Source organism: Dipteris shenzhenensis, chromosome 12, assembly GCF_047967505.1.
Source record: "Dipteris shenzhenensis isolate YYH24624 ecotype China chromosome 12, Dip_SZ_1.0, whole genome shotgun sequence".
Lineage (NCBI taxonomy): Eukaryota > Viridiplantae > Streptophyta > Polypodiopsida > Gleicheniales > Dipteridaceae > Dipteris > Dipteris shenzhenensis.
Window position 1 is genome coordinate 39958077 of NC_141607.1, and position 13068 is coordinate 39971144.

The following is a 13068-nucleotide window of genomic DNA, read 5'->3' on the forward strand; positions in this document are numbered from 1 at the left end:
ATATGTGAGATAGTATGTCTAGTTTGATAATAGCCAATGCTAAAGCTTTGAGATTGCTGCAGGAAACCATGATAAAAGCCTCCCATTATTTCATTACAATGTTAGCAATGCTAGGAGGCTTCAGCTCAGTGTTTGGGGCCTCTAGAGCCTCTTACTCAGGTGTAGTTCTAGAGCCTCTTACAAGTAGTTCTAGATTTCTACAGTCTTGCATAATATTTTTGGAGAAGGGTCCCCCAGAGACAAAAGAAGAAAAGGCAGGCCTCTAATGCCACATCTACCTTGTAAATTACTAGAAAATGGTCATCCTACCCTATCCAGATAGAAACACAGGTGGCACATGTGTAAACTACAAGAGAAAAGGACTAACAACAAAGCTTAAGATCTATCACAACAAAAAATCAACTTAGCATTTCTATGGATGATCATGACACACTTATCATGATATGCCACTACCATAACATGAGTCAAAGGACTGATGCATAAAACTTCGCTCCATTCATTTAATATCATAATAAAATTGTATTCCATAGAGCTTAAGAATACAGATGCTATTTATATAAATTCTACATATTACCACAAGCAGTAACATTAATTAATTTCAAAGGCTCGTTCAAGACTCTCCTGCCTCTGAAGGAGCTTAGCTGTGCTCATATGCAATATTTATAAAATAATGCATTTGATGAAAAGCTGTGATGCAAACACGAAAAGTGTTAAAGCAAATCTACCTGAAAACTTCTCTTAGATCTCTTGGATGAAAACCACATCCATTAAACGATTCTTTATAAATTTGCATATTTACAAATAAGAATAATGTTTGATTCAATGACGCCATTGACAAAGCAATAGCTTAAGATAATTTACTTTGTACCTCCTCATATCTAGGTTGATGTGAAAGACATACAAATTGGGGGATCAACCTGGCACAATGCAAGAATGGCTGAAGGAATAGTCCAAATACCATCCCCACATATCAAGCCAGACGCCATAGCACCTGCATAAACATCTGCCTCTTCCTTATTCAATCTTTCCCAAACAAATAAAATTACGGTCCCCACAAACATATCAATTGCAAAATATGCCCCTATGTAGAAGGGGATAGCCATAGCCATGGGAATGGGGATAAACCGAGAGACTTTAGAAGGTACTAAGTCTCTAGTTACGTTCAAAACCACAGCAAATGTAAATAAACTACAGCAAAATTCAAGGCAATGGGAAGGAAGTGCAGAGAAACCCTGTACACCAATGAGGGCCATTTCCCGGAAGATCACTGCCAGAGGTGCCTTGTATTCCCCATCAGCTGATCCTACGTCAAAAGCTGTCCAGAACATCCAGAAAGTAAGAGGGGCTAAGATGCAACCCATTAGTGTGCCAGCTAATTGGCTCATAAACATGGAGCGGGGTGAAGAAGCCGTGAGATAACCAGTCTTGAAATCTTGCATGAGGTCTGATGCAGTGGAAACAATACTCATCATCACCCCACACGTTGCCAGCCCAGCCATTACTCCTCCATCACTGCCAATCCAAGAGGCGAAGATAAATAGTCCAAGCTTCCCATATGTGGATGCTAAATTCCAATCAGTCAGACCTGCTCCATAGGCATTGCAAAAGGCCAGAGCAGGGGCCACACAATAGCAGAGGAGTACCAAATACCACTTCAACGCTGGGAACAAGAGAGGAATGACACCAATAGCAATGGCTGCCAATGCCACATATCCGGAAGCTGCTACCCACAAAGGAATACCTTCTTTCATAAATATAACATTAAGCTTCTTCTCATCCATTGCTACAGGTGCATTCTCCCCATCTGTTCAACAGAGTACCACACAAAAAACCAAAGCACAAAGGTCAAGTGTGTTCCTGATAGTGGCAACCTTCCACTCTAAACCCAAAACCAAACACCGAAATCTCTCCCCCCCCACCCCCATGCCCACCCCATTTAATACATCTGTATACCAATGCAACAATTTCAACAAGTTACAAAAACCCAATTTCTCCTTGAGTGGCATTGATGTCAACAAAAAGTAGCTTTAAGACTACTGCCCAATGTCAGTGCACATAGTCAAACAAAAAAGCCAAATAAAATGAATAATGCACCATTAACATCCACAAAAAAGTACTTATGATCTGGCCAACACAATAATCCAGTAAAAATGCAAGCTTTGCATCGCAAAGTTTCTAAACTGGAGATAAACCACACGTGCACAGGTTCCTCTCGGTTCGGGTTCCTCAGTGTGCCTTGGCCGAAAGAACCGGTTCACCTTTGGTCTCTACATAGTGGTCGGATGATGCATCTCTTCTAACTGGGCTGGGTCTCCATATACCTTGTGCTCTCCACTATCAGATGCCACCCCTTCTTTGCCTTTGGTCTTTCATCTCCAGTCTTCCGATCGCTTGGTTCTCTCCATCTATTCCACCTCGGCGAAGGTGCTCCTCTTGTCTAGCAGTGTACTTTTTCCAGCATTTAGATCTCATTTCAGAAATCTGCTATGGCTCAAGTGTTCTGACAATGGCTTGTTCACATTCTTCCATCTAGACACATGTAGATGCGTAGGTTCTAAGAAGTTACAGATCTTCGCTTGATACCCGTACACTCGATTGAAGTAGGATATCACTTCAATCACTTGGTGCAATTTGTTCTTCATCAACATGAATCCTTGTGCACTCAGTGACTATGCTTTTGGTGAATGCCCATTCCACTAAAGATTTTCTCCCTCTTTTACAGTGTTGTCCCACTTTGATCCCCAAATGTCACGGTCTTTTTTCCTCACTCCTCGAATGCTCACTATCCAGATGCTCATTCTTGCAGTCTATTCAGCTAGCCTACACGCCATGATACTACCGATGCCCTGAGGTGTAAAGGAAACCGAGCATCACTAACTTAAGTTGTTGTACTGCGGACGAAATGTATCAAGACATATGCGCAATGAACATTAAAGGACATGCACCAAGAACTGAAGGAAAAGACAAGGTATCTTATAGATGGGGCTCTGGGTGCCAGTCTGTGGCTGCATGATCTGAGCATGATCTGTGCTATGCATACACCTCCCCTTGGTGCAATAGCGTAGTGTTATCTCAACTGTGAATCATGCAACCTCCGGCTCTCAGTCAAAGTCTAGCTACTGCTTAGTCCTCATCGCCTCCTTTTACAGGTGGTGTGTAGCCTTTGCTTGAGAGCTGGATGTCGTTTCCTGCACAGGTTTCTTGATCTTCTTGCAACGTCTGTACTGCCTGTTCATGCTTCGTGCCACTGCACCAACTGCCTTGAGGATCTTTGCGTGTCACTCCACCAATTGACTGCCACCTCGACACCGTGACTTGGCCACATCCAAGGCGAGTCGTGTGGTTGTCAGGGGTTAACGGAAACCTCATTCTTTAATATAGGACTTGATGAAGTTTTGGTCACCTTCAGGCCATTATGTCAATTGTCTCCACAAATCAAAGATCAAACGATCACATTCTTGAAAAATATGCCAGGGGCATCTTAAAGAGTCCTATGGTGGTGAATCAGTGCTCAGCCTATGCTTTCCTCATGTGAGAACAGAGTCCACAAGTATTCGTGGAAATAGATGGGGTGAGACTGAACGATGTCTTCTTGAATAGTGGAGCCGCCATCAACATTATAGCCAAGATTACAATGCAACAGCTTGGTTCAAGTGAAGTGCATTTTCAAGTGTGGATGGTTGATCAACAAAAAGTGATGCCACTAAGCCGTCAAAGGAATTCCCAAAAAAAAAAAAGTGGTGTCAACGTTTTATAGAACTTTGTTGATTTAACATGACCAGGGATGACCTCACCCATCCTATCCTGCTCAAAAGGTCATGCTTGAGATCTGCCAAGGCTATTCAAGACTGGTCTGCTCATAAGCTACCCTTGGGATCAACATCCTTGGCAATTAGGTGTAATCGCACCAAGGCGTCTCACCATAAGCAGATAGAAATGGGAAAAGAGGATTTTGAAGAAGAAACTAGACAGAGGAGGAAGGGTGGTGCTCTCCTTCTTACAACAAGATGGTGTTGCAAAACAGAAGAACCGGTCTTTAATGGAGATCGCCAAGTGTATGCTTAAGGGCAAGTATTTGCCTGATCAGTTTTGGGTAGACTCTCTCATATGCGCAAAATATGTCCTGAATAGGGCACCTACTTGGGCTTGTAGACAATTACACCTTATGAGACACGGACAGGTCATAACATGGCACTTTCTCACATGAGGGTGTTGTGGATCTTTGGCCTTTGCTCATATTCCTTCTCAGCTGAGGCATAATTTTATGATAAGGAAGTCAAATGCATCATCATAGGCTACAGCTTACAAATCAAAGGTTACAGGTTGTTTCAACCCAACATAGCAAATATTGGGATGTTATTTTTGCTAAACACATGCTGCCTTACCTTGGCTGGACCACAAAAGGGAGCCTTATGTGGATGCCTCGGATGTGTTTGATATCTTGCTGCCGCTCTTTTGATCTATTGCAGATTCGATAAGCCTTTGTAGGGTCAAAGGTGCACAAAGATAGACGCATGGCAATTTGCTTGATGTTGCATTAATTGCCACTGCATGTAATAAGGAAACTCTATGTAACCGAGCTATACCTAGGGTTGATTTGCAATATGCTGCTTCCTGGTATACCAATCATGGAACTCTTATTACTTTCATCAGTCTTCAAGAGTGCATATTTCAACATGTCAAATTGATAAGGAGCCTTTAACCCCCATCCAGTCTATGTCAATGGCTTCTTCCTCCCTTGGACTCAATTATCCAACAAATAAGTTAAGGGCTCACCTCCCTGTGAAACTCCGTGCTCCCACGTCATAAGTTTCATCCTGCAATGTTGAATCTCTAGTTTAGAACAATTGCTCTACATGGGCTGATGAATTATGCCCCGGGCTGCCAAAAAAATGAGCAAACTCTCGAGACATGTACTCACCGCCCCCACCCCTCCCCCAAACCCAGAGTTTACATCCACTCTCATTTTCAGCCATGGCTAAAAAATCTTGAAGCACACAAAAAATCAGACTTGGCCTTGACAGTATAGAGCCATGTGTGTCTAGTGCAGTCATCCACAAAAGTGACAAAATAATAGAAACCCCAAAGAGAAGCTATCTCCATCAGACCACAGACACCACTGTGCACTAAGTTGCACTTCTTAGATGCACCAAGGGTCCCATCTTTTGGGAATGAGAACCGATGCATTTTACCCAACAAGCAACCCTCACAAATGTGCTATTTAAGTGCATGCATCTTTGCAAGATCCAAAACCATGTTCGGTGGATCATAGAAGAGTGACTCTATCCCTTGACACAGAAGCAACCCCAACCTGTCCAATTCCTTTGACAAGATAAGAGGCATTGTTTGCATAAGTGACAATGCCCCCCTTGGGAGCGTCACTCAATGTCTGAAATAAATTGCTGCATGATGTAACGTGCTTGGAAACACCACTATCAAAACACCACTCAGAGTCAGAATCTGAAAGTGATAAGACTGAAGCATTTAATGACGGATTATAATGGCATCTCACAACAAAGGCCCACTCATCATGAGCAAAATGTGCTGCCTCATGGGTGTGCTCATTGGCAGCTGGTGCATTTGTGGTCTCAAGAATAGAAGCAGCCAGATTTTGACGACACTGCTCCTCTTGTAGGATTAGAGAAACAAGCTGATCAAAGGAATAGTGGTTGGGGTTACCCATAGCTGAATAGAGCTTGGGGTTACCCATAGCTGAATAGTGCTCAAAAGTGAGCTGAAATTGAACCCAAAGGCAAAGGAGATGATTGCAAGTGTTAATCCTGCAAGCGCTGATTTCCCAGAAAGGAAAGTATGCTAGAAAAGAGGAAATTTTGAAATATCTGCTCAATGTCACTGCAGCAGCATGAAATCATCGCAATAAACTATCACCGGCCTAAAAAAGCCCCAAAATCCTCCAAATTAGACTCTTAAAAATAGCAAATATCTGCAAATCTCACTCACGCTGAGTGGAAACAACGCTGCCAAATGCCTTTTCCTCTGCAAAATTGCAGGCCAATGGCAAAAGACCCAATTTGTAGAGCAAAATTGAGCCAAAAAGAGGACAACTTGAAGAGAAGTCCCCCAATTTGGAAAAAGAGAGCGCTGCCCGCGTCCCCCCCCTTCCTCTTCCCCCTGCCTACTTCGAGGCCCCAGCCGGGTTGCCTACTTTGAGAGCCCCTAGTTGGGGCTGTACAGGCAGCGCTGCCCTTAAGAAGGGGGTGCGACCCCCCCCCCCAGCTATTCGTAGGGCCTAGTGCCCTTCAGTGACCGCCCAGCACCTCCACGCTGGTCTGCCCATCTCGAGCTGCAAGTGACGACAAAGCCCTCGACTCCAAGACCCTGCCATCGTAGGGGCAGGGTATTCTCGTTGCAGCACTACGCAAGACCCCTTTGGCGGCTCCTCTCCAATCGTGAAAGCGCGTCCTCAGCAAGGTGACAGCCACCCAGGCACTACAGCCTCATCTATTGGGCTCAAGTCGGTGTATTGTGCTTCAAGGAAGAGACCAAGCCAGCCCTCAGTTCTTTGGGGTTGTCCCTCATTTCAACTCCCCTTGGATCACACTCAACCAGCTCTCCTCCCAAGAATTCAGCAGACACCCTTTCGGTTTTTGGTGGGCAAGCTCTTGGCCTCTCATTTATTACGAAGGAGCTTTTCTCTCACTCATTCGAGGAGCGGGCACCATAGCTTCTTTTTAGGGCCTTCCTTTCTTTGTCCTCCTTACCTTCTTTCTCTCTATCAGTGGGTGGTACAGTTTTTGCTTTCCTTGAAGATTGGGCTTTTGGTGGCAACCCATGGTCTGGCTAGAGGGGCTCTATGGCAGCACCCTCGACTACCTCAGCCATCAAAATGCAGCAAGAGAGGCAGGGAAATGGGCTGCCTACAAAGATGGCAAAGTGATTATTCGAGAAAGAGTCGCCAGAGGTGACAAGGGAGAAGGGGAGAACGAAGAGGGTGAACTATGACGGTGCCAGAGCCGGGAGAAGAGTGCACAAAACAAGCTGAGTATGGCTGTATGGAACTGTAATGGCACACTTTGGTCCGACCCAGGTAGCTTCTCGGAGACATACACTGGCAGAGACATCATCTTCTACACTGAGACACATGAGAGCCCAGAGAGAGGGCTGGCCACAGTGACAAGGTACACTTGGGAGTCTGCTTATAGGAAAGAAATGAGGAGAGATAGTGGGGTGCGAGGCTCTGGAGGAGTAGCTGTCCTTTTCAAAACACACTTGAGACCACTCATATTTGTGGTACGGAGAGAGGAACGTGCACGTCACATGTGGATACAAGTGCAGCCACTAGATGCGCAACCTATCTTCATTGCGGTATGCTATTTCCCCCCACACACGTCATCATATGCCCATGATGTCACTACAGAGGGGCACAGCCCTTATGAGAATTGCGATACATGAGGATATCATAGAGGCCTCCAGATAGGGAGACACCCTCCTTATGGGGGATTTCAATGCAAGAACAAGGGACAAGCAAGTGGGCTTACTTGACTTCACATATGAGAGAGATCCCCACATGATGCCACAGTTAGATGCAGTAGAACTTGGGATTCAGAGACTCTCTGCAAATACTTCACATGTGACAGCATACGAGCGACACCTGCTTGAGTTGGGAGCTGTCCACGACCTTATCATCTACAATGGCCTTCAGAGATGGCCATCATCTGAGGGATTCACATGCACAATGGACTACTTACTGGGCCCACTGGCTTTTGTCTCACGAATACATGACCTCACCATACCCCCCCCCCCACTTGGAGCCGACCACTCATATCTAGCCTTTTATGTTCTTGCTACTACACCAGGCACAAGGAGAGTCCCTACCACTACCCGTACCTAGATCCACTTTGACCGTGCCCTGGATCCAATGTATGTGTGTCACTTAGCTAGAGAGCTTCCGGCCTTATTAGAGGCTGATCTAGACCTCGCCCACACCTCAGCTACCCTTGTCATAGTGATACAGAATGCTACCACTAGATCCTTTCCTACGACCCGATCTTCACGGGTACGAGATGGGAAGATGCCTCAAAACCCCTATTTTGATGATGAGTGCAGAGAAATGTGAGCCCACCTCACACGGGAGCGAGTCTTGGGTCAGTTGACGCCACACGAGGCACAAAGGATCTTTCAACGGCTGACACGCCGCAAGAGACGAGCCTTCCTCACACATAGGATGGATGAGATCATCAGATTAGGAAACCCAACCACTAGGTGGGGATTCCTCGCGAAGGGAAAGCCACCCATCCCCATCACCAATCCGAGAGTGTGGCACACTTATGCATGCTCCTTATATGATGTCCGAGGCAGACATCGCCAAACATGTCCACTATGCCCAGGCCCACTACTTGTCATCTATTCACTACGCAGAATGTGCAGGCTGCACTTCGCCGGCTCCACAGCCGGATCACGAAGGCCTTCAGACAAAGCACTTCGCACATGGGCAGGAGGTCCTAGCACCGATCCTTGCACATATGTTTAACCTTGCAGTTTGCCACGGCTTCCGACCAGCGTGGAGCACCACTACTATCATACCAATACACAAAGCACGAGATCCCATGGACACCAGGAACTATCATACCCTCATGATTGGCCACACACTGGCCAAGATCTATGGATCGGTACTAGAGAGAGAGATCAGTAGTCGTACAGAGGCACGGGGGCAACGAGCACTAGGGCAAGCAGGATTCAGGAGGCAGCACTCTACTCTAGACCACATTTTGACTTTGAGGGCTATCATTGAGGAGGCGAGGTCCAGACATCAGAAAGTCTACACATGCTTCCTAGACTTTCAAAAGGCCTTCGACATTGTTCCACGATCCCGCATGATCAGGAGACTACAGGAGATGCAAATACCAGAGATGCTGATTTGGGGTGTGATGGGCTTGTATGAGTCAGTCAGAGGCAGGGTTCGTGCCCCAGGCGGCCTATCAGATTGGGTCGAGAGCACCATTGGGGTGAAGCAAGGCTGCCCTCTCTCACCGACTCTTTTTTTATTCTACATTGATGAGATCACATCTTTCATAGATCGCCTAGGTGGCGAGGGCTCATCACTAGGGGATCTCCTCATACAAATACTGTTATATGCTAATGATATAGTCCTTATAATCAGTATCCCTTGACCAACTATTCTGTGCGATAGAGTTACTGGGCAATCTAGTCGATGCAATCAATTGACCCTTCCTTGTCCTTCCCCGACCCCCAACCAACCATTAGCAGCAGCCACTGTAGGGATCTTCCGACCTACAACTACAGCCAACCAACGCCCAATCAACCAACAGCAACAGCTAACCACCCAATGCCTGCATAGGCATCTCCGTCACTGCATCAATCCGCCGCATGCGCCGCCTCTCTTGCTAGCAAAGCTTAGAAAAAATCTAAAGTAACTCTTAGGTTAGTTTTTAACCACAGTTAGCTATAGGATTTAGGTTAGGGTTAAGTTACTACGTCAAGGTTAAGTTAGTTTAGGTTAGCCTAACCCACTGTCATAACCATCCTAGTGGTCTTAGGGTCATTGTCCTAACAGCCCTAGGTGACATAGGAAAACCCCCCCAAAAAAAAAAGGGGAGGGAAAGAAGGAAAAGAGGGCTTTACCTCTTTCCAAAGCCTTCTACAGCCCCGTTTGGGCTCATTCCGGCTCCGTTTCAATGCCTCTTCCTCGATTTTCCTCTTGAGCTTTGACATCGACACTTCCTGTGTGCTGCACACACAGCATCAGGTGCTATTACAGCAGCATTTACTTCTGCCTATCTGCTTCCTTTCTTGCAGGACTTTTTGCACGAAGCTAGCTACATTCGAGCTCCTTTCTCCCGTGACAGTCAACATGGCTCCCAAGCGTGCCACTCTTGTTGACTACATGATAGCCATGAGGCTGCTCAGCGTGACCATGTACATACCACAGTTGGTGCATCCATTGGTGGTTCAGAAGTCCCTACAACTCAGCCCCTCTCTCCTACATCTCGGGATGCTTAGGCACAGTTCCTGGGAGCATTATCCTCCAAGATCCATGATACATTCCTTCAATTGGGACAGCAGATTGGTGAGTAGATATCTCAACGGATTGGCCAATAGCTTGGCGCATTATCTGACAAGAGCAAATAACATATGCCCCAACATGGGGATCAGTCAGACAGCCATGATGCATTCTCCCCATTTTCGAGGCATTGAGGACGCAGTCCCTACAGTACCGAACTTGAGGCTATCTTACAGTTTACGACTCTCTGCACCTGTACTGATAGAGCAATCTATTTTGGGCCGAACTACTGGAGTGCATTCGACGAGTGCTCCTACGAGCACAGTTAGCCCTTTCACCACACCAGCCAGCATGCCTAGATTTGTTTTGCGTTCACTTGGAAATCCATAGCAGTGGGAGAGAGGTCAATCTTCCTCTAAGCCTTTTGGTATGCATTCCTTGCAACGAGATGCATTTGGCGGTTATACATAGCCAAGGATCCATGCTCCCATTCCACCGCCGAGGAGTACTTATAGTCATACACAGCCTATGCATCAGAGTTTTGGCTCTACATCTCATCAAAGTGTTGATTATGGATAGCAGCCCGGGATTGATGATATGTTGTCTCACGCATTGTGCTCTTACCGTGCTTTACCTGAGTCCATCCTTGAGGAGATGCCATTTCATAATTACATGAACTTACGCGTGATGAGGCCCGTGCATTTGAGAGTGGTCAGAGCAAAAAAAATGCAGCAAAAGATGCCAAAGATAAGCTCACTGTGCACAAGTTCAAGGTGACATGCGCACTCCAAATGAGCTGGAAGAGTGACTCATGAAGCTAGAAGATTACTTCCGCTTCTACCCCAAGTCTCATGAGGATCGCATCATTTTTTATGGCATGCATATGCAGGATTATGCTCACACATGGTGGTGGTATATGAGGGATTCACCTCAAAAGACAACCACATGGAAGGGATTCAGGTCACTACCTTCGTATCCTCACTCATATCAAAGCAATACTTGGCTGAGTTCTATGCATTAACACATACCGGAATGGTCCAAGAGTATCTGCAGCGTTTTTGGAGGCTTTCTTGGACATATTTGGAAAGGGCCCACTGAGCGAGCTGCCCAACTCGCAGAGGTCTTTGAGCCTAAATATGCCAGTAGATATAAGGATGCAATGGGCAGCACTCGTGGGACTGTATATGATTCAGAAAAGAAGCCTAAATGGGCTCAATGACATGATAAGAAATCTGCAGCAGCACCATTCCCCAGATTGCCTATTGTATCGGGCGGCAAGATGCCGTATGCAAAGCCCTACAGAGATCCTGATGCCAAGCCAAGAGGCAAGACATATGCTGGGAATGAAAAATCAGAGATCAAACAACATACAAGGGCAATTATAGACAGCAAGAAGAAGGAAAATCTATGCTTTAAGTGTGGTGAGAAGTGGACGCAGTGAGAAGTGGACCCCTGAGCATCGAGATGTTTGCAAGATGTGCAACACTGGTGTAGCCAAACTCAGTATGATCATCGAGCTATCTGACAATGAGGAATTGGTAGATGCTACAGACTCCCTGGATGCCTCTCATGATGAGATGGAGGGAAGCATATGTGCCAGAAGAAGCCCCAAACACTGGGGCCACAAAGGCTGCTGAGTTTCCTTTCGATCCTGGTGGTGCTATTGAGTCTCTCTCGCATGCTAGTCTCCCGTGGTAGACGACACTGTATGCATAGGCGTCTTTTGTGGAGCATCATCTTGCCATGCCATTCCATGTACGGGATGATGCAGATGGGAATGCTCCTGTGGCTGAGGAGGAGATTTATTGGATGCTCAGCCAGCACTATATGCTATCTCCCCTGATACATTGATGGTTGCCAAGAGCACTAAGACTATCAGATTAAAGGGTAAGATCAAGGGCCGGACTGTTCACATGCTTGTGAGCACTCATAGCTTCATCAACACCAAGACCTTGCAAAAGTTGGGGCTGATTGCTACAGAGATAGACCACGGTCTGAGAGTGGTAGTGGCCAATGGACAGCATATGATTAGTAGACTGTGTTACCAGGGTGCAAAGATCAAGCTCTCTGATGACTATGATTTTGCAAGAGATCTTTTTGCACTGGACATGGGTCCGATTGATATTGTCTTGGGCTGCAACTGAATGAAATCTTTGAAGAATTCAGCATGGATTTGAATGCCTTGAACTCCGCTTTGCACACAGGGGTAAGCAAGTGGTATTACAGGGCATGACAGCCCCGAAAATGCAGGTCATTTCAGCAAGACAGTTGGCCAGAGAGCTCAAGAACGAGAATGCCATCTACACCCTGAATGTATTTATAGCTCATAAGAGAAGCATTCCACATGTGGATGACTTAGATATGCACAAATTGCTCTCTGAATTTGCTAATGTATTTGCTGATATGCCATCCCGATTGCCTCCCAAGAGGGATGTGGATCATGCCATTTTTTTGGAGCCCGGCAGTAATAAGCACATAAACAAAGCCCCATACCGTCTTTCTAAATTTGAGCAGGAGGAAGTGGCAGTACAGGTGCGATAATTTCTTGAGAAGATCTTCGTCTCTCATAGCACTTCTCCTTTTGCCTCCCCAATGCTTCTGGTGAAGAAGAAAGATAGACTGTACCACATGTGCATTGATTACAGGGATCTTAACAAGGCCACTATCAAGAACAGGTTTCCAATTCCCCGAATTGATGACATGTTGGATGAACTCAAGGGTGCTCAGCTTTCCACGAAGATAGATTTGAGGTCTGGCTACCATCAAATCGGGTGAAACAAGGAGATGAGCACAAGGCGACCTTCCGCACAGAATGGGGCTTGTATGAATTCAAGGTGATGCCGTTTGGATTGACTACATGCACCGGCCACCTTCAGACACTCATGAACAAGATATAGTAGAGAAGCTAGCCTACTGCATGCTAGTTAAATATAGTTTCACAGCCGGAGTAAGGCAAGAATAACAGTAGATAGTGACAAAGGGAAAGGACAACATGAAATTCATGTGCGAATTCATATTGGTACCTGGAATTACATGTAGAACCACAGCTAATGATGGGCTGCACTAGCAACAGGCTAGGATGCAAG

At 46.0% G+C, this 13068-nt stretch overlaps 1 protein-coding gene across 3 annotated transcripts in view; it reads right to left on the reverse strand.

Annotated features, from left to right (window-relative positions):
• Positions 1–797: 797 nt before the first annotated feature.
• Positions 798–13068, reverse strand: part of LOC147896212 (putative metal-nicotianamine transporter YSL6) — a 28970-nt gene continuing 16699 nt past the window's right edge. For 2 of the 3 annotated variants that reach the window (XM_087382853.1, XM_087382856.1), the window contains one exon: positions 798–1804. In XM_087382853.1, the coding sequence (XP_087238979.1) occupies positions 879–1804 (926 nt within the window). In that variant the 3' untranslated portion in view covers positions 798–878. The remainder of the gene's footprint in view (positions 1805–13068) is intronic. The other variant, XM_087382855.1, reaches the window with a different exon arrangement.